The sequence below is a fragment of the Melopsittacus undulatus genome, unplaced genomic scaffold, assembly GCF_012275295.1.
Source record: "Melopsittacus undulatus isolate bMelUnd1 unplaced genomic scaffold, bMelUnd1.mat.Z mat_scaffold_49_arrow_ctg1, whole genome shotgun sequence".
Lineage (NCBI taxonomy): Eukaryota > Metazoa > Chordata > Aves > Psittaciformes > Psittaculidae > Melopsittacus > Melopsittacus undulatus.
In genome coordinates this window covers 434,211-459,337 of record NW_022994370.1, presented here as the reverse complement: position 1 = coordinate 459,337, position 25,127 = coordinate 434,211, and the positions used below count along the sequence as shown (strand labels likewise).

Here is a 25,127-nt window from a genome sequence, read left to right as displayed (position 1 = left end):
GCCGGTCAATAAAGGCTGAGCAGAAGTGCTCTGGCACTATGAACTCTAAACAAAGCACTTCTGAACCACAGAGGGTCCATCTGTTTGCAACATAAACCCTCAGAGTGCACAAAGAAACTGGGATGATGCTCACGGGAGCCAAGAGCAGAAGATGCTGAGAGGCGATCAAGGTGATCAGCCCTTCTGGCCCCTGCAATCAGATTTTAGGGCAGCCACAGGCAGAGCAGGTCTCTGGGCACTGCTCGCCAGAAGTCAGGCTCTTGAACAGGGCACCCAGCATGGGGGCACTAAGGAGGAAAAAGCTGTCCAAGGAAGTACTCAAATCTCCCCGTGACCAATGGCTTCAGCTGATGTGTCAGAGATAGCTCCTTCAAGCCCCTGTGAAGCCTCTCCACCACAGGTTACCTGTGTTATACAGGACATATCCATCGACACGGAAAGATGCAGGGAAGTGCCCAGCGTTGGTGATCTTCACCATGTGTGTGTGGATGTCACCAGGAACGACATAGCCAAGGTCCAGGATGTATTCGGGCAGCTCAGCTCTGAAAGGAGGAGTAAGGACACTCTGTCAACCCCAGCATGGCGTGGGCTGGAGAAGCAAATGGAGTGGATAATTCTGTATTCAGTGCTCTGAAAGCTCAAGCCAAGCCCAGGAAACCCAAGGCCTGAGCACCCAGTAATAACACTTGGCTAAGTCATGGGGAGTGCAGGGCCTAGGATTTATCAGCCACCAATGGGATCTTCGAGTGACTTTAAAGTGGGTACTGGACACAGTTCCTATGCTGCAAAAAGCCATTGCAGAGAAGTCCACTGCATCTCCGCTGATCTCAATCGAACTGCTAAGCTGGTGTCCAGCCCAAGCCTGAAACTGCTTCAGGACCTTGTCATAGCATTTCCTTGCAGAGGCCTTTGGCAGGCAATCCCACTTGGAAAAGTGCATAAGGGATCTGGACCATTCCCTGCTCTTCCTGCATAGTGGGGTCTGTTTCTTGGCACAAAGACGCCAGCTTTGAGATGCCCCTTTCAGAGCTGGTCAGCAGGGGTGGTGCCTGTGCTGTCTGCAAGGGCTTGCTCGTCTGCACCCCTCAGCTCTGAGAACAGAACCCAGCAACTGTGGGGAGGGGAGCACCTCCAGAGCTCAGGGGAGCACTGTGCAAGCGAGGACACCGAGCTGCCCACAGGGAGCACATCATAGCTCTCAGCATCAGGCCCCTTCTGAAGTCCGCAGCTGTTCCCAGCTCTGAGACACAAGGAGCTCTCAGGAGCAGGCCTGCACTGCTGGCTGTTACCCTCGGGGCCCCTGCACACAGGCTACAGGACTCCCTACTAACTTGAGAAGCCTCCGATGGACACGCTGGTGAAAGGCAGTGTCCTCCGGGGGACGGGAGCTGAGAGCTTTCTGCTGTTCCACGGCATGTTCCTCCATCAGCATCTCCTCCATCTGCATCTGCAGCTGAGCATCCCACTGAGGAAAGTAAAGACAGGGGCTGCTTAGCAAAGGTCCTTCCCAAGGCACAGGCTTGTCTCAGGTGGAGGATCCCACCCTGCTCTTGTTGAGAGAGGCGATGGAGTCATTCTGTCTCACTGCTCAGTGTCTGGGACACTTCCTGCACTCTCAGGCAGGATCATAGCTCCAAAGAAATGAACTCCAGTGTCTCTCCCTGCCCAGTTATCAAAGCTGATCTGGACACATGGACAGACAAGCCAGAAACCTTCCAAAGCTCCAAGTATGTCCCTGTCCCCAGTTAGTGCCAAAGCAGCTTGGACAAAAGCTCTCCTGGAAAGGGAACCATGAGAGAGCTGGGGCCTCTCGGAGATCCAGAACACAGCACAGCCTCAGGGTGCATTCAGCCTGCTGCTTTACACGCTGTAAAGCTGGCAGGGCTTGGCCAGTGAGCAACAGAACCCCCAGCACCGACGTGAATGTCCTTCAGAGCACCATAAACCCAACTGCTTGAGCACAGCCCTTAGCATCTCCCTGGGGTAGTCAGGAGCTGGTGCATCTCCAGGAGGGACAACTCCCAGAGGTGGGCAGCCCATGGGGCACGCTGAGCTGACACAGTCCGTGGCCAGGGCTGTGCAGGGAGGCACCCAGTGCCAGCAGAGCCCTGGGCACAGGGCCGTGGGGCGCAGAGGCTCCAGTGACACGCAGGAGGGTGGCATGTGTGGGACAGGGCAGCAGCTCTACTCACCATGGTGCCCAAGTCGTCCATGCGGGGCTCGGGTGCCACAGCCTCCCCCAGAGCAATGGCCTCGTCTCTCTGGCTGCCTTTGTCCAGCTTTTCTTGGGCCTTTTGGAGGATCTTCTCATATTTGGCGTTGCCTGAAAGCACAGAAAACCACCAATAGCAGTGGGGCAGCACAAATCCCATGGAAGACGGGAAGCCCCATTCCCCCAACACGCAGACACAAACTGCTCCAGCAATGAAGAGAAAGGCGATCCTGCTGCTTCTCACCCCCAGACGTCTTTCTCACCACACAGGAGCATCTCAGCCCCACAACGTGATGCAAACCCAACCCTGTCAAAATCCCTGCCAGCCTCTCTTGCAGCTTCCCTGTGCTTTTCTGCCCAGCCCTCATCTTCCCAGACCTCTGGCATACGCTGGCAAGCTGTGCAGGATGGTTCCTGCGGCAAAGCCACACGGGCTCATCTGCCAGAGACCAAGGAAGCAACCAGAGGGCTGAGTTTGCCTGACAGCCCTGAAACCTCCAGGCCTGGCGCAGGTGCCCATGAGCTGCCCTATGGGCATATGGCATGGGGGAAAGCCAGGTGACCTTCCTGGCGAGCAGACAGGCAGTGCTCACCTTTGATGTTCCTGGGCAGGTCCAAGTGGATCCTGGGAAAGGTCCCTTCTCCTTTCAGGCAGACTTTTTCTGGCTCCAGGTGACCCACTTGGATCTGGAAAGCCCTGCAGAAGACTCCAGGCACTCCTGGCAGGTAATAGACTTTCAGCACTTGCTGCTTGCCAGGTTCAATGTAACCCTGCGGGGCACAGAAGACGGAGGGAGGTTGTGTACCAAAGAGGACTCAGTGGAGGGATGGCTCACACGACAGACACGCTGAGGACACAAGACAGCTTCTCATACATAAGGAAACATCAGACATCACCACCTCCAGCTTTCTTGTACCCAAACGCCCGAGTCTCCTACACCAAGATGCAGTATGTCCTTCAGAGGCCTCGCAAGGCTGCCCTCTGCACAGCATGAGCACAGCTCTTCTGCTGACAGGGTTTACCCTCTGCTAGCCAGAGCCAGGCACAACCAAAGCTCTTTCACCAGCTGCTCTGGAAGAGCACCAAAGGGCCTGCGCTTCCAGCAGGGCCAGCAGCTCCTGGCAGCAGCTTGCAGGAGAGGACATCAGCGTGTCATCCCTCAGGCGGACAAGCACTGAGGAAGGTGGAAGCCACTCGGCCCTTTGCTTCCTCTTCCCATTGCAGAAGGGCACCAAGGCAGGAACACTGCTCCAGCTCTAAGACACCCAGGCAGGATGACAACTGGGATGGAGTGATGCTCCAGTGATGGCACAACCAGAGAGCTCAGCACTCAGCTCCAAAGAGCTCCCGCAACCATCGTGCCTCCCACTGCTGGTTGCTGTAGGACAGCAGAGCCAGCAGTGGCCAAGGCCAGTCAGGGGCTCCATTAGGATTGTGCTCGATGCACCTCCTCTGCCTCTGCAGCAATCGCTCACAGCCCCGTCTCTCCTGCCTGGTTTTGGACAGGGGTTGTGTGCTCATTCCCCCTATTTTCCCCCAAAACTCTCTCCTGGGCAGCCTGACACAGGCCGGGTGAAGCCCTTGTGCTACTCACCATGCTGGGCACGACCAGGGGCACGCCAGGCAGAGGGCTGGCTGCAGTGCCTGTGCCAGGGCTCAGCACCACAAAGGCAAATCCCAGCTTCCCCCTGTTCTGCAGGGTCACTGCTGCTTCTGAGACTTTGTTAAACACCTGAGGAGAGGACAGAAGAGCAGGAAGTTACAGGCACACATCTGCTGCTCACAATTTCATTCCTCTTCCATTGGGTCGAAAGCAAAGGAACACAGCCCAGAAGCAGGGAACGCACAGGAGAGATGGGCACTGGGCTCTCTGGGTTAACCCAGGCAACCCGCGACTGCAGGGTACCTCTGAGCCCTACACAGCAACAGGTATTTGTGGCAGAGGTGCAATTACAACCATGGAAAGATCAGGAAGAAACCAAGTAGGGGACACAAGCCCTCTGCACTTGAAGGTGTCACCCAACAGCGAGCTGAAACACAGGAGGAGACACTGAGGCATTTAAGGAGAAAAGGCTCCTGCACACTAGTATTTGTGGGCAAAATACAAGCCAAAATGGAGATGGACAGGGCAACGCACACACGGCCAACAGCTGGAAACAGCTGTGGGGTTGTAACTGGAAAGAAGTACAGTGAGGGTTATTCTGGGACATTCTATCCAGCTACAGTGACTGGAAGCCCAAGTCAGCTGCCTCCTTGGCCGATGAATCAGGAGCATTAAAAGAGAGCATCTCCTTGCACCTCTGGCTTTAGGAGCGCATCAGCGGATGGACATCTGAGGGACACATCCCTCTGGAGATCACCACTGGGATCCTGCCTGCCCCAGGAGGCAGCGGTAGTACCCTCCAAGAGGAGGGATTCCCAGCTTTGGGCTGGGCTGGAGATGGCCATTAAACACCAGCTTGGAGCTATCACCCAAACGCTGGACTTCCGAGCCACAGAGCCAGCAAAGCAGCTGGGAAGGGGGGAGAGCCCTCGACCCGGGGGGACAGCAGCCCACCGGTCATGGCTGGAGACAAGGAGCTCTGACAAGAGCAGCGTGCGGTACCTGCAGCCCACAGTCGATCTCGGTGGTGTCCAGGAGGTAGCTGATGCCTGAGGCCTCCCCACGCAGAGCCACCTCGTAGCAGGAGTCCAGAGCTCTCTCCGGATACACCACACTGAAGGGAGCCTCAGGAACTCCTCTGTTGAGCAGGAGCACCTGCAGCAGCAGCAAGAAAGCAACATGGAAATACATGAAGAATCCTCTTTACTTACTGAAGGCTCACTTCTTTTCTACTTTAGCAATTAACATCTGTAAAAGGCAGAAGATGCTGAGCGCTGCTGCCAAATACAACAGGACAAGTTCTGCCTCAGGGCTTTTTCATGCAAAGCAGGGATAACTTCACACAAACAGAGCCACTCTGGCCTTATTCCCCTGACACAGAGCACTCCACTTGACCTGCAGTGGCAAGGACCTGCTCAGCACCACCAACTTGATTCAGACCCATCCCACACCTCCACCAGGCTCACTGCTGCCCACGAGCCATCCAGATCCACCCCATGCCCTGCCACCCGTCCTGCTCACCCCGTAGCTGTGGCTTGAGCCAACAAACACCTTCCCGACGCTCACCTGGTCGCAGCTGAGTTCCACCTGGGGCTCGACGCCTTCCCCGCTGATGCACAGGGGCAGCCTGGTCTCACAGCCTGTGGAGGGAAATCTCTGTGAGCGCAATTCCTTCTGCTACCCGGCACTTTCCAGGTTGTCTCAGTGCTGCTGCCGGTCCCTGGCCTGCATGGAACCACCTCCAGATGCTCCAGGAGAAGATACGGGACCCATCTCGTCCCTCAGGAGATCAGCCTTGGGGCTGGTTTCTCATTTCTAACCAACCCCCTGGGATGGTGTCTCAGAGAACCACAGAATGGTTTGTGTTGGAAAGGACCTCAAGATCATCCACTTCCAGCCCCTTGCCATGGACAGTGACACCTTCCACTAGACCAGGCTGCTCCAAGTCCCATCCAGCCTGAACCTGAACATTGCCAGGGACGGAGCAACTTCCTTGGGCAGCCTGTTCCAGTGCCTCACCACTCTCACAGCAAACAATTCCTTCTGGATATCTAAACTAAATCTCCCCTGTTTAAGCTCAAACCCATCACCCCTTGTCTCATCCCTCCAGCCCTGGAAAACCAGCCCTCTCACTGAGCAGATCACATAAGCCAGACATGTACTGCTAACGTGCACATCCCCTGGTGCAAAGGCAACCGAGACCTCAAGGCTTACAGCCAAACTCCAGGGTGGCTTCTTTCCCTCAGATTTGCTAGTGATGACAGAGCACAAGATCTTCAGTCTGAAAGCTGCTCTCAGCCACTGAAGCCTGAATCCTGGCTCAAATTTTGGACGAGATCTCACTGCCATCCCATTCTACTCTGCACACAAGGCGAGCAGCACCAGGAGGAGGAGAGAGCCACGCAACCAAGACTCATCTTGGAGGTAAATGGTCTACAGGCTCCTGGTGCTCCTTCATTAAAGCTGTGTGTGTTGCAAATGCTGGCAAACCCGTGCCAGGAAAGCTTATTCCTTCACTGCTTTGTCTCTTCTGGGGTCAGGAAGCCAGAGCCAGGCATCCTGAGCCCTGGCCTCGGACAGGAGACCACCGGGAACCGCAGGGACAGCAGCATGTGCCAGCACTGTCCTCTTGAGCCCTCCAGAGCTACACGAGATCCCAGTGGGCTGGAAGAGTGTTTGTACCTCCTCTGTGGGAACAGGAGCAGGAGGAAGGAGCTGTACCTGAGATGTTACAGTAGGCTGCCTCTTGGTAGACTCTGGCTTCTTTGGGCTTAAAGATCACATTGATTTCAAGTGAAGAATTTGGCAAGATATCTCCCTCCTGAAACAGAAGTGACAGCAAAGCATTTATCTTCAAACAGCACATTCTTGTTGCCACTACAGCCCTGTAAGCCTTTATTTAGAGCATCAGCAAAGAGCAAGGAGCAAGCAACACTTGTCAACAGAATTTAGAGGAGAGCTTGGAAGCAGCTGCAGAAACACCTTCCAAAGTCCCTCGCCTTTACTGGCACCTGGAAGGGGCTTTTGTTACCCTCAGAAGAGACTGAGCTCTGGCTCAGGGATTTAAGTCTGGGCCACACTACCAGTTTCTGCAACTGTCTGCTGCTTCCTCAGGGTCTTCTCTCTCTGCTGCTCTCCCACAGGATCCTGGCACTGGTGCTCAGGCCCAGGAAGCCTTGTCACACATTTCAGCAGGCACCCCTGGTTTCTATAGGCTCTCACTTCCTCCAACTGCCTTAAGCAAAGGCACCTCGTACAGCCCTTCAGCCCCCAGCATTACAAATACACTTGACGTAAGTAGCTACACCTCTGGCAACCGTAATAACGCTCTACAGGAATTCAATATTGAGTTGACGGAAGCAGATAAAAAGAACAGAGTCATTTTTCTATCAGCACAGCCAGGCTCCGATTCCCCTCTGCTCTTGGCTATTCTCAGGAATTTGTCCAGAAGAGCCTTGAACTGACTGGAGCCTCCAGCACTCCTGCAGCATCAATATTTACTAGCTACGGTTCTGCCACTGACACAGCACTGACAGCTTAGAGGACAGCCCCACAAAAATTAAAGAGCTACAACATGGGAAGTTATTGGCCTGCAGCTGCAAGTAGTTCCCTGATGCACAACCTGCTCTGAGTCAGGAGAACACGGGCAAGGACAGGCAGAGAAGAACCCTTTCAAACACCAACCGCCAGTAACTGCAAAAGTCTGAAAGAGTAAAGTCACTTGGATTCTTCTCAAAACCTGCACAAAGTCCCCATGTGGGACAGGAGACACTGCCCATGACACAAAGCCCTTGCTGCCCCGGCCTCCTCCCATTCCTGCATCCCCATTCCTTAGCCAGGGCAGCTGGAGCTGGCTCAGGGCCTCAAGGCATCTGTCTGACTCTGCAGTTGATCCCGGCCCCAGATAACCCAAACTCAACATCACAACCCTGAGCTGCCACTGCACCAAAAAGTACAGCTTCAGCAAGAACCTGGAGAACACTGCAAAGGTGCATCTCAAACACTGAGGAGTGCAAAGGAGAGCCCAGCAGGGTTACTGCGAGTGCCCAAGGCCCTGGGGGCATGATTTGCTCCATACCGAGACCACACTGACTGCTGGCATCATTCTGTACACACTCTTTAACTAGTGCAGGAGGGAGCTTAGAGCTTTGGGCACGTGCCATTGCTTCCTTTTCAAGCTAATCAGAGGAGGGTGCAGCACACACCCCCTTGCCAGGGATGATGCCTTGCTGGCCACCAAGCACCACAAAGCCATCCAGTGAGGCACCACGATCCTCACAAGGGACACATCTCCATACATCCAAGGTGCTGCTGGGTCCCAAGGCACAGCCAGATTACACTTCTCTAAGGCACCTGAGGAACAAGCTTATGGGCTAGCACTAAAGCCTCTCCTTTTCTAGGGATCAGCACAGCTCTCAGGAACAATCCTGATACAGCACCCCCACTGGAGCCTTGCATTCATAGCCTCCATCCCAAGAGAACTGACCCAGCACTTAACAGGCTCAGGTCTCCTGAGCTCCTGACAGGAAATCACCATCCAGCAGGATTCAGTGTATTGGCATGGAAACTTTTGGCAGTCTCTCCACAGAGACATTCCCTGGATCGGCAGGGAAGCTGTAAGCCAGAGCGTTTACCTCCGATGACGGAAGGCCAGGAGACATCATCAGTTACACTTTATCCTACTATTCCATGGCCAAACCACATTCTTGAAAGACAGACCTATACTGGGAAACCCTTCGGCACTTCTCCCTTCATTACTGCTCTAGGGCAGACCACAAAAGCAGAACACTATTTCTCTCGGGAAATTACAATAGGCTGTTGAAGAGGTTCTTCACATGCCTGCTACTCCCCAGCAAAAAGAACTGCTGGATAAAAGGATGTGCTTCATCCCCCACCCTTGCACACTGGTGACACATGCGGATGAGCCTCGGGACACCTCAGGAGCCAGCGCTCTGCCCACGAGAGCAGGTTCTCTAGAGGATGGCAGCTGAGGCAGAGTATAGAGAACTACCACGGATGCTACCCAGGACAGCAATAAAGCTCTGCAGTGCTCTCAACAGGACACTGCAACACTCCTGGCTTCACGGCAGGCTCAGGCTGTGACGGCAGGTGCCCTAAAACACAGACAGTGGCTGCCGGTGATACAGCACAAACCCCTCAGCTCTCGGACCCTGGCTTTGCTGCACCAGAAAGCAATGGCACCCAGGAGGGGATGGCACACCACGACTCACAGCTACACAAGTGATCCCTGGGCGAGAGCCAACGCTAATTACACACAGATCCTATTGCTCCTTCCTCAGCCCCTAAATGGTGACAATCTGTGAGACCCCCCCCAGGCTGCCGAAGAAGAAGCTGGCGTTCAACAGCTGCCCACCACCAGCTGGGGCTGCCCAAGCCACTTGCTTTGCTTTGCAGAGGTGGAAGGTGAGCCACAGAAACCAAGCCAGTGCTCACAGCAAACAATACCCAAAGACAGAGCTGGCAGAGGCAGCACCATCATGACATCCAGAGAGCATCCTCTTAGTTCAGGGCACTCAGGAGACAGGCAGTGCCAAAGCCAACATCTGCCTCTATCCACAAATGACTCAACTCTCAGCCCCCACTGGAAATGGGGCCTCTGCCAAAACCTGAAGGGCTCTGCAGGATCCTCTCGTTTGGATGGGGACCAGCTTGGCTCCCAGCTGAGGTGGACATTTGCAGGAACAAACAACACCGCTACCTGCTGGCCCAGCCTCTGGATCAACAACAGCAGCACTTCCATATCCTGCACAACAGCTCCTTCCCCACGGGCCTGGAAGCTGCTCCAAATGTTCCCCCTCACATGGCAAGTTCTAAAGCACTGCCTCCTCTGTCCTGGTCTGATCTGCAGCCAGGACTTAACCCTAGACATGCTGAAGTGACCTGATGCAGCTTCTGCAGACAGCAACACCTGAAATACAGGCAGCTGATGCTCCACTTAGCAAAGCTTCTGCACAAGCCCTGCAAAGCCATCCTGCCCACAAAGCACTTCCAACACCACTGTCCCTCCACCAGCTTCCTAACCTCTGCAAGCAATCACTTCCTCCCGTCACTTGTCACCAGGGGTTGATGATATCTAGAGGGTGCTCCCACAAACCACAGGCAATTGGTGCCAACAAGAGAGCAGCTGCTTCTGGCCAGGACGTCCGAGGCAGCAAGGTCCTACCTCTGGGGGGGCCTCCCCAGCACATTCAAGAGCAGTGCAAGAAGGGGGTTGGTCCAAGCTCAAACTTACAGGGCCATCGACAGACAACACGGTCTGGAAGTCAGTGGCAGGGGATCTGCACATTCTACATGTGTAAAAGAGGGGAAAATACTGTCAGTTGGAGGAAAGACACGCACATGTCAGGGGGAACGCAGACACCAGCAAGACTCTCCATGGGAAAAGGATTGTTCCATAAAGAATGGAATTAATGGAAATCAAGAGACTGATAACGCTGCACAAGACAGCAGGGGAGAGACTCCTGTAGGAGCCTGCTTTGATTCAGCCCTACAGCAAACCGTGTAACAGGAACACGGCCATTTAGGAAAGGTTTCCACTCACAGCTTGGGGCCAAGCTACACTTCATGTCTCTGCATCATCGCATCTTGATGTGGACAGGACTCAGCCACAATTCCAGACCTCCCCTTAATGCACCTCAGGAGCTCAAGAGCAGCTTAAGCTCATTGTGGAGACACAGCAACTGGAATGAAGCAGGAGCCCTGGGGCACACTCCAGAACCAGCTCTCACACACCACAGGATGCTCTGAAGGCTCAACTCAGCAGCTCCCACTCTCCCCAGTATCCCTGCTGCTCTGACACAGGCTCTTGCTCACATCGTGCTGCTGCCAGCTACAGTGCTGTGAGACTGCACTTGTGCTGGCACTGGTGGCTCTCAGCCTTACATGTGCTGCAGGAGCAAGCAAGAAGAGAACAGCAGCCCCTTCCTCAAAAACAAAATCAAAACATAAACTAGTGTCACCCACTGGAAAAGAAAGAAGAGGTTGGGATTATTCCAGGCTTCACTCCAAGATGAGAAGGGATGTTGCACTGCTCAGATAGCAGCCATTCTTCAGCTCAGACCATCTGAATACCCACAACAACAGCTCTGGCTGATTGAAGGACATGGGGGTTTTGCTTGCATCACCAGGAAAGTGAGCAGTTTTCTCTACCTATCTGCAGTAGAACTCAAAAAGCTTGTTTAAACCTGCCAGCCTCGTGTCCAGGCTCACGGACGGCACTGGAAGGGACACTCAGATGTGGTATACATCCAGGTTTTAGGAATGGATTGCTGTCCCCCCGATTAAACTTGGGCTCAATTTGGCCTCCTTTCCACAGGAGACCATTTCATTCTGCAGGTCAGGATGTGAACTAACAGTGCACCAGTGGCCTTTCTTCACCCCCATGCGCTACATGGAAATGTGTCCTTACAGAGAGTAACTGATACCTCTGAACACTGTGAGGACACTCATGAAGTGCCCTTGAGTCACAGCCCTTGCAGCAGAGCCCAGCCTGGGGTCAGCTCTTGCTGCTGCTCAGAAATGCTTTCTGCAACAAGCGCCCCCAGCCTCACCAGAAACCTGATGTCTCCTCTCTTGGCACATGGAGCAGCTGACGTGGGATCTGCCAAGGGACCTCATTCAGAGAGGAGAAGGACGAGGAGCAGGAAGGAAGGTTCTCAGCCATCACTTACCATGGGCACAATGGTGAAAATATCACTGCAGAAAGGCGTGAAGTCTCCCTGCACCTCTGTCCCCTGGTTCTGGGAGGTGCAGATGGGAAGGGAAGGGTGTTCTCCGAGAGGGGGGACCACACCGTGCTCCTTAGGAACATCAACCAGCTTGTCCTCTTCCTGCCTCTGCAGCCTGTGCCATGGGAGAGACAAACAAAGGAGATCATTGAAGAAGCAGCAGATTTGCAGAGCCTGTCGTATCCGTGCACGAGCAGCAAAGCACTTGGTGAGGAAGAGCAGCAGCTCAGCACGGGGCTGACCCTGAGACACAGGCTCCCCCATGGATCCCATTATTCCCAGCACAGCAGCGAGTTTAACTCCTCACTGACAAGCTCATCAGAGGTTTCTTAAAGCTGGCAGCCCTCAAGAAAAAGCCTCCTGCACTGGGAGGGGAGAAGCAACCAGGTTTCAGCTGCACGTTACCAGCAGCACACTTTTCCCCTTCCCTTTTGCACCCACAGGGATGAGGAGACAGTATCTGCACTGCCTTGCGCCAGAGGATCCCGGTGCACTTCCAAAGCAAACCAATGGGTTTGGCATCCCACCACTTCAGTGACACAAATGGGTTTCTGTGCATGAAAACAGAGGTGCCAAGAGAGGAAGGGACTTTGCCCAGCATCACCCAGGAAAGAAGTCAGGACCAGCATCTCTGAATGTAAACCCTACGCTGAGACTTGAACCACCTCATCTTTTCCCTCATTTTGGCCTCCTCTGCAGAGCTGCAATGCAGTTAACCTCTGCCTTTATTGCTGGTTGCAGCAGAAATCATTCTAGTGGTTAGAGATCACAAGCGGGAGATGAGAGGGGAGCAGTGCTGCAGTGGTTGCTCCTTACTGGGAGCCTGAAAAGTTGCACAAGGATTCCCCAGGTCACAGAAGCTTTTAAGCCTCATTTCCAGTTCATCCCCCAGGCTGTCAGTGTTTCTCTGCTGCCTGAATTGGGAATTTCAAAGCTTCACCAGAGGCACCCTTGGAAGAACCTGCCCCATCTCTCACCACCAGGACGCAGGTTGCTGAAGCCCAAAAGCACTTCCAAGTCCTGGCTGCCCTCCCTTCCCTGCACAGCCCTCCCCCTCCACATCTGCCCAGCCGAGGAGCAAGGCCAGAAACACCTCCTTGGGCCAGAAACCAGGACACTGGAAGGCAATTCCCCAGCCTACAGCAGGACGGCCTCCACCTTCTGGGCCAACCGAGCACTGTATCCTGCGTGTGGCTGGAAAAGGAGCCTGACACCTTAGCAAAGAAGAAACTGCTTGAGTATCATAAGAGTTGTGCCACCTGCAGCTCTTCAGTGCTACTGCTCAGTGCAGTCCCAGGTACCGAGTGCTGACACCTGCCTCAGCCTCATGGACCCTCCACAGTGCACGCAGCTCTGAACTCAATAGTTTGTGGCTCCCAAACGTGAATTTGCCCTCTGAGGCAAGCCAGTGATTGCAATCAACCTTCTCTCCCCAAAACATCATCCTCAGCTGTAGCACGGGTGGGACTGGAATGGCAAGGGTTAAGCTCCACTCTGTGCATGGCTCTGTCTGCCCTAATCCCTTCAAAAGCCCCAAGAGCCCTCTGAGGCTGTGTGTTAGTTTTCCCCTGGTGCATCTATCTTGCTGGGAGGAATCTCTCAAACAAACCTCAGCTTCTGCCGCTCCTCCTCTTCCTCATCAACAAAACGCTTCCACTGGAAGTGGGCCGTGATGCCACTCTGGTTGTGGATGACCAGGGAACTTTGCTTTGACAGCGTGAGGGAAGTCTTCTCAACTGTCAAGGAGCTCTTGTCCAGCCTGATGTCGGCATTTACAGCTGTTCCACAGAGGCTTTTGTGAACATCTTCACCTGGAACAAAGCAAAGGCAAAGTCTTGGCTCATCTCACTTGCTGATGGAAGTACAGGGAACGGGGCAATCTGCAGGCAACAGGAGAAAGAGCTGCAGTTCTGAGCTGCATCAGCAGTTCCCCACATCAGGACATTTATCGTATCCTGACAGCTGCACATGATATGGCATGAGGATGTCCTGGCACCACCTTAGGCACCTTATTTTGGGGGGTGTTCGTGGAGAATTATCCCCAAGGTGACAGCATTTACAGTGAGACTTTGCAGATGTGCCCGGGTGCCCTTTGGGCTGCCATCCCACTCAGGTCATAGGGAATTCTACACCCAAGTCACTCAGTGACGCTGAGGAGCCCACCTCAGTCATGGCTTGCCCAGGCTCTCCTGCAGGCAGGAGATGCCCCCACTCTCGTGTCATCCTCATCTCCTGCTCCTCAAATATTGGCCATAGCTCTCATGTCAGAAACCAAGCGGAAGCATTTGAAATGAAATGGACAAGGGCAGAAAGAACAATGGCAAGTACAGAGCAGCTTCTGTGCTGAGCTCTGCACTCAGCAGGGTGCTATGGGGCCCTCGGATCCATCTGCCAACTCCTTCTTTTGCTCCTTGCTGCTGTCACACCCAAGTGCCTCACCACTGCCAGCACATTCTCCCTTGTCAAACGTGCTGCTGTTACCACTTCACCACTGGAGAAGTGAGTCCCTTCACTAGGGTAAGTGTCCGCTGGAAACCTGGAGACTTCCAGCATCAGAGCAACACGCACAGCAGCACAGCCATTCCCAAGGGTTTCTCCAAGGTCCTGTTCACCACCCACCTTCAGACATCATTACACCCTCACATTACTGACTCCAGCCCTAGCAGCAGCTTCTTCCTAAACCTCACCATTAAATAACTGCTGCTCACAAGGGGGTTTCTACAGAATCACTCCCAGGCTACAGCAAAGCTCAGAGCACCCTAATGGCTACCGCTGCCACACTTACTGCTCCTCACAGTCACAAGACCTCAGCATGGCCCAGCTCTCAGCAGAGCACTCACTGTACCCATGCATCACATCACAAGAAGAGGGTCTCTACCTCAAAGGCCTTGCCAGGAACTGTAACACAACACATCGGGATGAAAAGCAATGACCAGTCAGGAGAGCTCTATGGGACAAGTTGCAGGCTCTTCAGACAGCTCTCTCGCACGTTAAAAGCCATCTCCTTTTCAATCAGGCTCCTTGCTATGCCTTCTTCCCCAACGGAGCACCCAGAATATTCCCCATCGCCCCCTGTGCACTGTGCTTAGGAAGATCTGCTGCCTTGTTACAGGCTGAAATATTCCAGCACAGCAATATCTGGCAGCCAGCATGGAAGCTTTGCTCTACCCAGCGTGAAGGAGTCTTGCAGAAGGGATTCAACAGGACAATGAAGCCATCAGACGATGATGGCAGACACTGCTCTCTTTGGAAGGACACACCGAGGGTGCACCAAGCACTTACCAGTGTCATAGTGAACAATCATGGGACTTGTATAAACACCGGTCTTTGGTGGGTGAAATTCCACCGTGACTTGCATCGCTTCTCCAACGCCAAGAGTCCCAATGGAGGGATCCACAGAGAAAGGGCTGCAACACAAAGAGATAGATCTGGGTCCTCCGTTAACTTTGCAGTCTAGTTCACTTCAGCTCTCTTGTGCAAGCAAGGAGCAAGCAAACCACAGGCGGTACAAGAAAACCAGAGCATCCAGGATCAGAAACAGAGCGGGTGACTCTCCCTGCTGAAGAATCCCATGCAGAAGAACCCTGCAGAGGATCCCGTGGTATAACATGACCTCAGCCCCCCATCCTCTGCACACAGTTCTCAGCTCTTCACCTCTGCCATCCAGTTACTCACAATTCTACGGTTTTTGTGTAGCTCACTTAAACTTTTGTAATGCTTCCCATTTCTTTATTGCAAATCAGGACCAAAATAGTTCATTGCTGAAATTCGGGAACTCTTAAAACCCTTGTCAAGGAGCTCTCAACACATGCTCTGTCATCCAATAGAGTAGTTGGCAAGTGCATTGCAAATAGATGCTAGACTTCACTGGGTACTTATTGTGGTGGTGACAACTAGGCCTGGAAATCCTGGAAGGAAACTGTACAGTGATTTACAAGTTCCTGCCCATGGAGCTCCACAGGGAAAAGCAGCAGCCTGCTTAAAGAGCACCCTAGCAGCCTGCTTAAACAGCCTTGCCAGCCTTTGGCAGAAGCTCCTCTCAGACCCTCGTGTTTCACAGGAGACAAGTTGAAAGTCTTCTGAATCTGGAGAAGAAACTGAAGCAGCTCAGGTGCACCAACTGAGATGCAGCAGGTCTTTGGTGCGTTCTTAACCTCAGCTCCTGCGCTGAGACCTCTGGGACCAAGCAACTCTCAACTCCCAGCCAACTGAACCGCCTGCCTTGCGGATGCAGTGTCACAAACACATTCCCCTCTCCAGTGCAGCAAACTGGAAAACCAGTGACTGGCTTCTGAGACCAACAGGAACAGGACAGGCTGTCTGCAACACAGTTCACCTCAGGCATTTGATGACGGGACCACCAGACTACCGTGAACTTGTGGCCTCCAGAGACCGGGTGTACTTGGTTCCTAGTGGTATGGAACCATTTCAGAAGGTTATTTGTGACCACAAGGGTGCAAACCAGCTACTCAGCTACTTGAGCCCTCTCCAGGAAATGTGGGAGAGAGACAGCTCCAGGAGAAAAGGCCCCCAACCCTTTGCAAATGCACCAGGCACTTGGAGCATCTTTCACCTGCTCCCTCCTTAGCTTTCTGGTAGTCCACTTCTGAAGCCACCACCTGCTCCTCTCCACTTCAGAGCTCATTCTGCTTAGGCATATTTGGTCCCAGGCACCAGACCAAGCCCATGGGAAAACAAAGGCCCTGGCCCACACACTCTTATTGCCAGGGCCTCCATAGCAATTGCTTTCATCTATGATCTCTGCTTGCTAATATAGACACAGCTGCTGATCAACTCCTCAGTGCCTCTCTCCAGCTCATTGCTTGCCCATTTCTTGATGCTGCCTTTGGGCTCCGTGACCTGAGCCCCTCGAGCTGTCCTCTGCCACAAACCACCTTCTGCAGCACTCCAGCTGCCTTCCTACCTTGGCTCTTCCAATCCAACAGCATCAGATCTGCAAGATGCTGCCTTGGAGACATCACTGCACTGTAAAACTTGCTTGCAGAGCTTTCTCAAAACACCGTAAGCAATGGCAAACCCCACGTGTCCTGCCCATGTCCAGCACCTCAGATGCTCTGCCTCCTTTTTCTCACTGTTTACAACTCCATGAGCACACAACAGCGTTTTGCACAAGAGATGAGCTCCTTTACCTCAGAGTGGTGATGCTGTAGCAAGCTTCCCGCTTCCCCACGTTGCGCACCAGCAGAGTCTTCTGGGTGCTGAACCTGACTGGACACTCAGAGAAGTTCAGCTGCTCAGGGAAGTCCAGGCTGGCTCGGGCACCTATGGCTCGGATAGGCACAAAGAACTTCTCCCTCTCTGTGATGATGATAAGCTCCTCAAAATAATCCTGCAGGGAAAGAAACAAGCTCAGCACAGTGCCTTTAGCACCATGCCCGTGCCAGAAGAACTGCTGCTGGTTTCTGTGACTCTCACAGTAGCATTCGATAATGTACTCGCACTTTTTACCTTCATGGCCTTTCATTACAGATTATTTCACAAGCAGGGGCAGCCAGGGACCATGGGGCAGATCCTCTGTAGTTTTCTAGAGGCATGCTGCTTGAGGATAGGACAGACTATTCAACTACATTTAAGCAGCAAACACAAGATGAGTAAAAGGCCATGCACAGGCAGCAGACTCTCAGCCCTCAAGCCAACAGACATTCCATTAAATATTCCACCACTGAAGGACAAAAGAGCCTGAAAGAGGCAAGAGCCTCCAGCCTATGGGAGCACAACCTTCAGCACCAGCAAAGAGTCTCCCCCAGGTCTAGATCCAGTGCAACCCCACTGAACCCAGGACACTTCTTCAAAACCCACACCAGATGCCTGCTTTGGAATCCAGCCCTGCGGGTTCACCTTCCCCTCAAGGCATCATCTCTCGGGACTTCCACTCTCACCTTGTTCTCATCAGGTCGGAAAAGGATGCGGTAGGTTGAAGACGTGCCCGGGGCTACCTTATAGTCCTCATCACTCGGGCTGATCAACTCAAAGTAAGGAGAGTTCCCCAGGATGACGTTCAGCAGACGAGGAACCTGCACGAAAGACACACAACTATGATTTTGTCACTTGGGGAAACTTGAGAAGGGACCAGGACAGGCCACGTGACAGCCTCCTTACCACCTTCCCAAAACACTTTTAACTCTGAAGGTACACGCACGGAACACACAAGGCTGGACTTGAATCCCCTTTAACTGCTCCTGCTAAGCTAGCCTCTTTCCACTGCTCTTCCCTGTGCTTTGACAGGCACTTGCACACAGGTGGCTGAACAGGCTGAGAGAGGAAAACATGGCCTGCCAGAAACCAAGACTGACCAAAGAGCCACCAGGACACGGTGCACACTCGAGGTAAAGCATGACAGCAGGCAAGAACTGCACAGCCCTCGACAATCCCATCAGTCCAGGGCTTTCAAGGGGAAGCATGCTGGCTCAAAGAGCTCCTTTGGGTAGATACCACCAGTGCACGGCCAAAACCAGAATCCCCAGCATGGGAACATTTCCCCCATCTTGCAGAATAACGCTGGTGAGACATTTTATTCTGCATGCGCTGCACTGCAGCAGGGAACTTGCTCTGCTGCACACCATGTGAATTCCACTGCTCTCCTCTTCCAGCCCAGTGTTCAACCTCCACAGCCCAGCACTTACCCTGTCTTTGTTCCTCAGAGCTAGCGACGCTATGTAGAACTGGTGGGGAATGTAGTTCTCAAACACCACCTCGGATGGGAAAGGCTGGAACGACCTCTGGTCCCGCTCAACGGCTGAGAACTGCAGATGCAAGACAGAGCAGAGAGAGCTTCAGCTGCTGGGAGAAAGATTAACGAAGGAAGATCCCACACTCATCTCCAGTAAATACAGTCTCTTGGTGACTACATCTGCCCAGCTCACGCTAGGAGATGGCAGCTCACCCACCTCTGCTCTCAGCTCAGCAAAGGGTTCTGGACCATGCTGAGCAGCCTCAAGCTAAGAAGCTCTTTTGGAGGCTCTTTCTGCAGGTTGCCTTCTCCAAAAGGCAAAGCAGCATTCACCTCCAGCAGAGCCCTCTGCTAAGCTGCTCGCTCAACTCCAGACACTTGCTGGAACAGCCACCAGCACTCGGGGAGCAAGCAAAACCCAGCAGTTTCCATGAGCCTCCACAGGAAACAAGTTGTGGGTGAACTTCCCTCTGGGACAGCGACACTGAGTCCCACACATCCCACATATCTTTTTTTGATGGAGAGCCGAGAAACCAGGCGGAAGACACCAGTACCAGGGAGGAAAGGCCAACAAGAAAGTAACAGGGCAGTTGGGAAACAGATAACTGAGGTGAATGCTGGATGGGGATGAAGTTCAGCTCTTTCCCCAGCATTACTGGGCAACTTGAGCTAGGCTGCAATTCGTATCCCCTCTCCCCAGGAGCTTTAAAGTTGCTGCTTCCAACCCATTCATGCATTGACGCAATTGGGTTTCTTACAGCTTAAGTACTTGTCACAGGTCCTCCGCCTTCAAAGGCCACTACTGCCACCATTGAGGGAGTCCTGTGACCCCAAGCACGTGGCAGTTGACTACAACAAAGCCAGAGGTGGCTCTTTGAACAGCAGGATGAGAAATAGCAGCTCCTGCCCTTGTGTCCTGCCCCAGCCCTACCCCCAGTAGCTTTAGCGACGGTAGCTCAACTCCAGCAAAACCCACCAACTGCAGCACAGGTTCCATTGCTTCCTGCAGATCAGGACTTCAATGGCTCACTGCAAACACGTTTTGCCTTTCCCCCAGCAGAAAGAACTCCACCGCCACCAGTCGGAAATGACAACAGGACCTAATCACCAAGCTGCTTGGGTGAGCTGGAGGCAAGTCAGCCACAAGCACGTGCCCTCTTCAAATAGCACGTCAAACAGCAAGGAAAATGCCAGGGAAAGGCTACCTTTTGATGGGAGACTTCACCCATGTCCCGAAGCTGGGCAGTCCGGGGCCGCCTCATCTCCCGAGGCCTCGCCAGCCTTTGCTTGCTGCTGAGAGACTCTTCTGCCTCTCTGACCAGCTTGGGATTACGAGATGCTACCACTCTGCTCTGGAATCCATCCGCCCTTCTGGAGGACCTCATGGGCCGGGGGGTCTTGCCACTGGCCATGTCGCAGAGCTCACCTGGAAGAAGCAACAATTGGACAATCCACAACCCCAGAACCTTAAAACCCCACACCCATGGAAGCCTGGAACCCACAACCTTAGGGAAGGGCCCTTAAAACTCACCCACTCCCAACCCCTGCCAGGGCCACAGACACCTTCCACTAGAGCAGCTGCTCCAAGGCCCATCCGACCTGGCCTTGAACACTGCCAGGGATGGGGCAGCCACAGCTTCTCTGGGCAATCTGTGCCAGGGCCTCGCCATTCCTGGCACACCCAAAGGACACAGCCGTGTCTCCAGCCTCTGGCATCCTTCCTAAGCGCAGAACGCAGGGAGGGCCTCCCCACCCTCACTCATCATTAGACCACATTTAGGCTCCATTCACAGACGTAAAACCCCACAACAGACAGCCCCTGAGCCAAAACAGCCTTTTGCTCTGGGTGCAGTCCCACCAGCCACGGAGACACACCAGGGGCTGCTGGCACTTCTCACCCTTTCTGCAAGGAGCCTGCTGATGTTTCTAACTAACTCAGCACAGAGCTCAAGACTCTGGTTAAGAACCAGAGTTTCTCAAGGCTACTTTGCCTGCTTGAAGTTACAAAGATTAGCTGGCAAAAACGGCTCCTTCCAGGCAGGAAACCACCCCACTGCCCAAGAGCACTTCTCCATGCAGAAGGATGCCCTCATTGTCACTTGGTAACACCCAAACTCGAGGCTCCCTACAGCCATTCCAGGCTGCCACAGCAGGAAAGAAGCAGGAAACCATCAAAGGCACAGGAGCAATTACCACAAATCTAAAGAAAATCCAGGAGGATATTCCCTCCTGCTTCCCTGTGTTCCACAGCACCTCTGTTGTGTGCACTTGCTCTACACAGCAAGACAGCATCTAGGCAAAGATGGCCATTCCCTGCCCCTCGACTCTCCCCCACACCCTGCACGCAAGGCAATCACTTCATGCCTTTACGCCCAAGACAGCTACAGCACGGCACAAACGGTGTTTGTGGTGCTGGGCCCTTGGCAGCTTCAGGAAACAAGGCTACCGGTTCCTTTTGTTCTTGCACCAAACACCAGAGCTCTGCACTGCCTCTGCTCAGGAGGACCTGCTGCAGCAAGAGCTGGCCTTTAAAGCTGGAAAGAACTGCTTGTCAGGGGAGAAACCTCATGGGGATGATCCAACATTCATCTGATTTCAGGGTTTATTACCGGCTCTTAACTGCCTCATTCGTCCCAATTCTCCAAACTGTGATTTCACTTCACTTGAAACGAATCCTGTCGTCACCCCCACAACGCTTATTTCCAGAGGGCTTCCAACCTGCACAGCCCGGCCAGCCCAGCAGCTTCCCCTGAGCCCTGGAGCAAGGCTCTTCCACAGCCCCAGAGCCCGCAGGGACCAGCCTCCCAGAGCAGCAGGAAAGGAGCACAACGGAGCAATCGGGCACATCTCCCTGCAGGGGCAGGACAAACCAGCACCCAGGACACAGCACCCCTCCAGCCCACCACCCCGGGGCTCCCTGCTCCCCACCTCACACAGACAAGGCTCCCTTTGCTGCAGGACCTACAGCCTAGCTCCAAGTCTCTACCATCGCTGCAAGCCGCACGGCAGTTCCACAGCCCCTTCAAGCCCTTCTACCTGCCCAGCCCTGCTCTTAGCCCAGGGGTGTTTAAATCCTGTGGCTATCACACAACTGCCCCATCCCTGCTGCCAACGGAGCTGCCTCCTCCCTGCCCAGGGCCAGACGCTACCTCAGCACGGGTGATTCACGCTTCTCCTGGAGGATTCCTCCCTGCAGGGCCTTGGCTCCCCAATGCCCTCGCACTGCTGGCACCTGTGGGCAGCTGGAGGGACAGGAGCCGCCTCGGTGGGGATGCTGCCCACCAGCACAGCAGGGAACTGCTGCTGGGCTGCCAACAGCCAGGGGAACCTGGGCACCAAAGAACAGGGCTGGCACCTGGGCTGCCCAGCCCCTCTCCTCAACGCTCTGGCTTTGCCAGCTAGGGCAGGGTTTCACCAGCGCCTCCACGAAGCAGAGCTCAGAGCCTGACAGTAGCTCAAGCCTGCTCCTGCCTCAGTGCATTGAGCAGCAGCAGCTCCCTCTATGTCACAATAGGAGAGGTCCACACCCCCCGGAAAGAACGTGCTCACCCTCCCACACCACTTCCACACCAAGGCCACCACCACTTGTGGCTCTGGGATTTCTCCAGCTGCAGGCTGGAGTGGAGACCCTGCTGCTTCCTGCCTTCAGCTCTCTCGCTATCACTGTCGGCCGCCTTGTCTCTCCTCTGCTGGCTTCCACGGCCACTGCAGGGCCTTGCTAAAGTTACAGCCTTGCAGATCCCTGCAGCCCCCCTACGCCTTCAATGTCTGCCCCGCACTGAAGGGCTGCAGCACCATTAAAGTGCACCTTACAGCACCAGTTGTTCACGCTCCGTGAGCGGCAGATCAATTGGTTTATACACTGCACATGACCCAATCATTTCCCTGCTGCAGGAGTAAAGAAAAAAGCTTCCACACTGACTACAAAGCAACCATTTAATTCCTATTTTGCTGGCCCAGGAGGACCCCACTCACACCAGGCCCATGGCCAGGCTGCCTTTGGGGTGACCCCTCTTGCTGTCCCTGCTGAGCACCCATCCATCACTTTGTACCCATTCAGCCTGCACACACGGGCACACGCACCAGCCAAGGCCACCCAGCTTCCTGGGGCATCTCAGCTGCCAGGAGCCTCACACGTTTTCAGCACAGCCTTTGCCAGAAACAAAAGCTTCCCATGAGACTCTCGGCCACAGGCAAAGCAAATCCTCACGTCTGCTTGGTGGGGAACGTGGAGCCCTCACTTTGAAACCAACACTCAGCATCTGGGGGTTTACAAACCAGCCAGGGACGAGATGAGCCCCGAGTGCTAACTGGCTCTCCAGGCAGCCAGCCTGTGGAAACACTCCAAAACATGTCCCGCATCATGTCCAGCCATGAATCCAGGTGAAAACTGGAGAGCTCAAGCAAAGGCTTCTCTCCTCCTTTCCTAAATCCAGACAGCATTTCAAATACCCCAGTTTGGAGACCCTGACGTCAGCTGTGCAGTCAAACCTGAACTGAGGAATTGTTTTCCCTCCATCACTTTTTAAAACAAAACAGAAGTAACTTGGGCCCAACAAGTGTAATGCCTCCTTGCTCTTCTGCTCCCTTCACACTGTGAAACCATTTAACCCAGCAGCTGCCTTGCTGCAAATTTCAGAACATTCAAGAAGTTACTCACAGCTCAGGGGCAATCTCTGACACGAGCAGGGCAGCAACCGAGGCTGTGACTGCCAGGAGACAGGGCACAGAAAGATGGGCGCATTCAGGATGGAGGTTCGGGCCCAATTCAGCAAGGTACTGGCACCACGTCTCAGGTTAAACAGGAAAGGGGACAGATGTCAGGGGCACTGATAACTGTGCAGCAGCTACAGAATGGTTCAACAGTCATTCCTGGGGTTGACACTGCCTTAATCCTAACTGCCTTGGCCTCATGTCTCCACTGGCAGCTAAAAACCATCAAAGTCACCACGATACTGAGGACAGAAACATCCTACAGTACCCCCACACTGCAGGACCAGGGCTTAGTCAAAGTCACGCAGCCAGAGCAGGGCTCAGTCTCACTTCCCTCACACCCAGCTCTTCTCTCCCTCCTGCCAGGGCCTTCTCCAGGCCACCCAGCACCAAGACACACCACAGCCTAGGGAGTACAGGCTCCTCCTCTCCTCCCCCAAGATACAGAGCTTCCTTCAGAGCCTGAGCACATGGCAGCTCTTTACTTCCTGGCATCACACACATTTGAAACCACACTTACACCCGAGCACCCACAGCCCAGCAAGATCCTCCCATGGTCAGCTCCAAGGACCAGACCAGCTGCCACAAGCGCTCCTTCCCTCCACCTTCTCCTGAGCAAGACAAACAACAGCCCTCACGTGCTTTACCTGCTCCACCACAGCTTGGTTGGCATCTGCAGCTTCAGACATCCCCTGGCAGCTCCACTTGCAGCAGGACTGGGCTCCTGGGCTCCTGCCTTTGCAGCAAGCTGGTCATCCACAGCAGGGCTAATACTTCTCCTGTGGGGCACCTTCAAACACCGGCACGTGGGTCTGTGGTTTGAAGCAAGGGAGAGAAAGATCAGACCAGGAGACACAGGGAGGGGACAAGCCCAGCCCGTGACCTGCCTTTCAACCTGAGCCCACAGGAGCACCGGCCACAACCCCAGCACCTACGAAGCCCCACAGGCTCTTCAGAAGCTGTGAAAGGAGCAGCTTGGGTTATTTATCACTTGGGAAGCACTGGAGGGACAGGCCCATCTCTTGCTGCTGACAGGCAGCTGGGGCAGCTCCCTGCAGCACGCACGCTGTGCTCAGAGGTGCTGGGCAGGCTGCAGGCACAAGCCCTGCTGTGCAACGAGCTTCCAAACTGAAGCAGGCACCAAGAAATAAAAGCAAAGATGAAAGTGGCTTTACCTGCCCTGGGCAGGTGCCTTCACAGGCCCATTACAACCATGCCACAGCCACAACTGTCTGAACTCAAGCAAAACCCCAAAGCAATTGCTGCTCTGCTCAAGAATGGACCACTGGTTTGCCTTTTGCTTAGTCAACTATTTGACTGCATTTGTACCTGAAAGTCTTTGGCCAAAAACACTGGGAGTTTTGTCAAACAACAGCTGTGCAGAGGCTCTCCTGGGCTGGAACCCAAGCCAGGGCTTTGATTTTTAAACAGGGCAGCCAGTGCATCCCTTACGAGAGCCTCTGCTCTCTGCCATGCAGGTTCTGTCAGACTCTACAGCTCTGATGGGATCGAGACCTCCGTGCTGACTGCCAGCACATCCCCTCTGGGCACTGGGAGCAGAGGGGCAGATCTTCATTTTCCACAGAATCCCAAGGGTTGGAAGGGACCTCAAAAGATCATCTAGTCCAACCCCCTGCAAGAGCAGGGTAACCTGGAGTACATCACACAGGAACTTGTCCAGGCAGGCCTTGAATATCTCCAGTGGAGGAGACTCCACAACCCCCCTGGGCAACCTCTTCCAGTGCTCTGTCACTCTCACAGTAAAGGAGTTCTTCCTGACGTTCACATGGAACCTTCTATGCTCCAGTTTACACCCATTGCCCCTTGTCCTATCCCTGCATATCACTGAAAAAAACCATCATTCTGACACCCACCCTTTACATATCTGTAAACACTGATCCTCACGAGCAGCTGTATTCTCTTCCCTTGTTATTTCCCTTATCATTATTATTATTGGTGGTAGCAGCAGTGGTTTGTGTTATACCTTAGTTACTCGACTTACCTCAGCCCCTGGGAGTTACACTCTTTCCATTCTCCTTCCCATCCCTCCGGGATCAGGGGGAAGTTGATTGGCAAGTACATGTTCCATACAGGCCTCGGGCCAGTGAGCACGTAGAAAAGATGAACCATCTGATCAAACAACAAATTAGGAAAATATG

At 53.9% G+C, this 25,127-nt stretch overlaps 2 protein-coding genes across 2 annotated transcripts; both read right to left on the bottom strand.

Moving 5' to 3' along the window:
* Positions 1-1,204: 1,204 nt before the first annotated feature.
* On the bottom strand, positions 1,205-3,858 carry LOC117438566 (hydrocephalus-inducing protein-like). Its single transcript, XM_034074037.1, has 4 exons — positions 3,808-3,858; positions 2,806-2,983; positions 2,193-2,323; positions 1,205-1,240 (listed from the first exon to the last, which is right to left on the bottom strand). The coding sequence occupies exons 1-4, from the start codon at positions 3,808-3,810 to the stop codon at positions 1,205-1,207; spliced, it is 348 nt and encodes a 115-aa protein (XP_033929928.1). The 5' UTR covers positions 3,811-3,858.
* Positions 3,859-4,228: 370 nt separating this feature from the next.
* LOC117438565 (hydrocephalus-inducing protein homolog) lies at positions 4,229-23,631 on the bottom strand. Its single transcript, XM_034074036.1, has 12 exons — positions 23,616-23,631; positions 19,461-19,681; positions 18,209-18,328; positions 17,465-17,599; positions 16,715-16,914; positions 14,847-14,971; positions 13,174-13,375; positions 11,508-11,679; positions 6,538-6,637; positions 5,338-5,456; positions 4,819-4,971; positions 4,229-4,243 (listed from the first exon to the last, which is right to left on the bottom strand). Exons 2-12 carry the CDS (start codon positions 19,665-19,667, stop codon positions 4,229-4,231), a joined length of 1,548 nt encoding a protein of 515 aa, XP_033929927.1. The 5' UTR covers positions 19,668-19,681; positions 23,616-23,631.
* Positions 23,632-25,127: the final 1,496 nt, after the last annotated feature.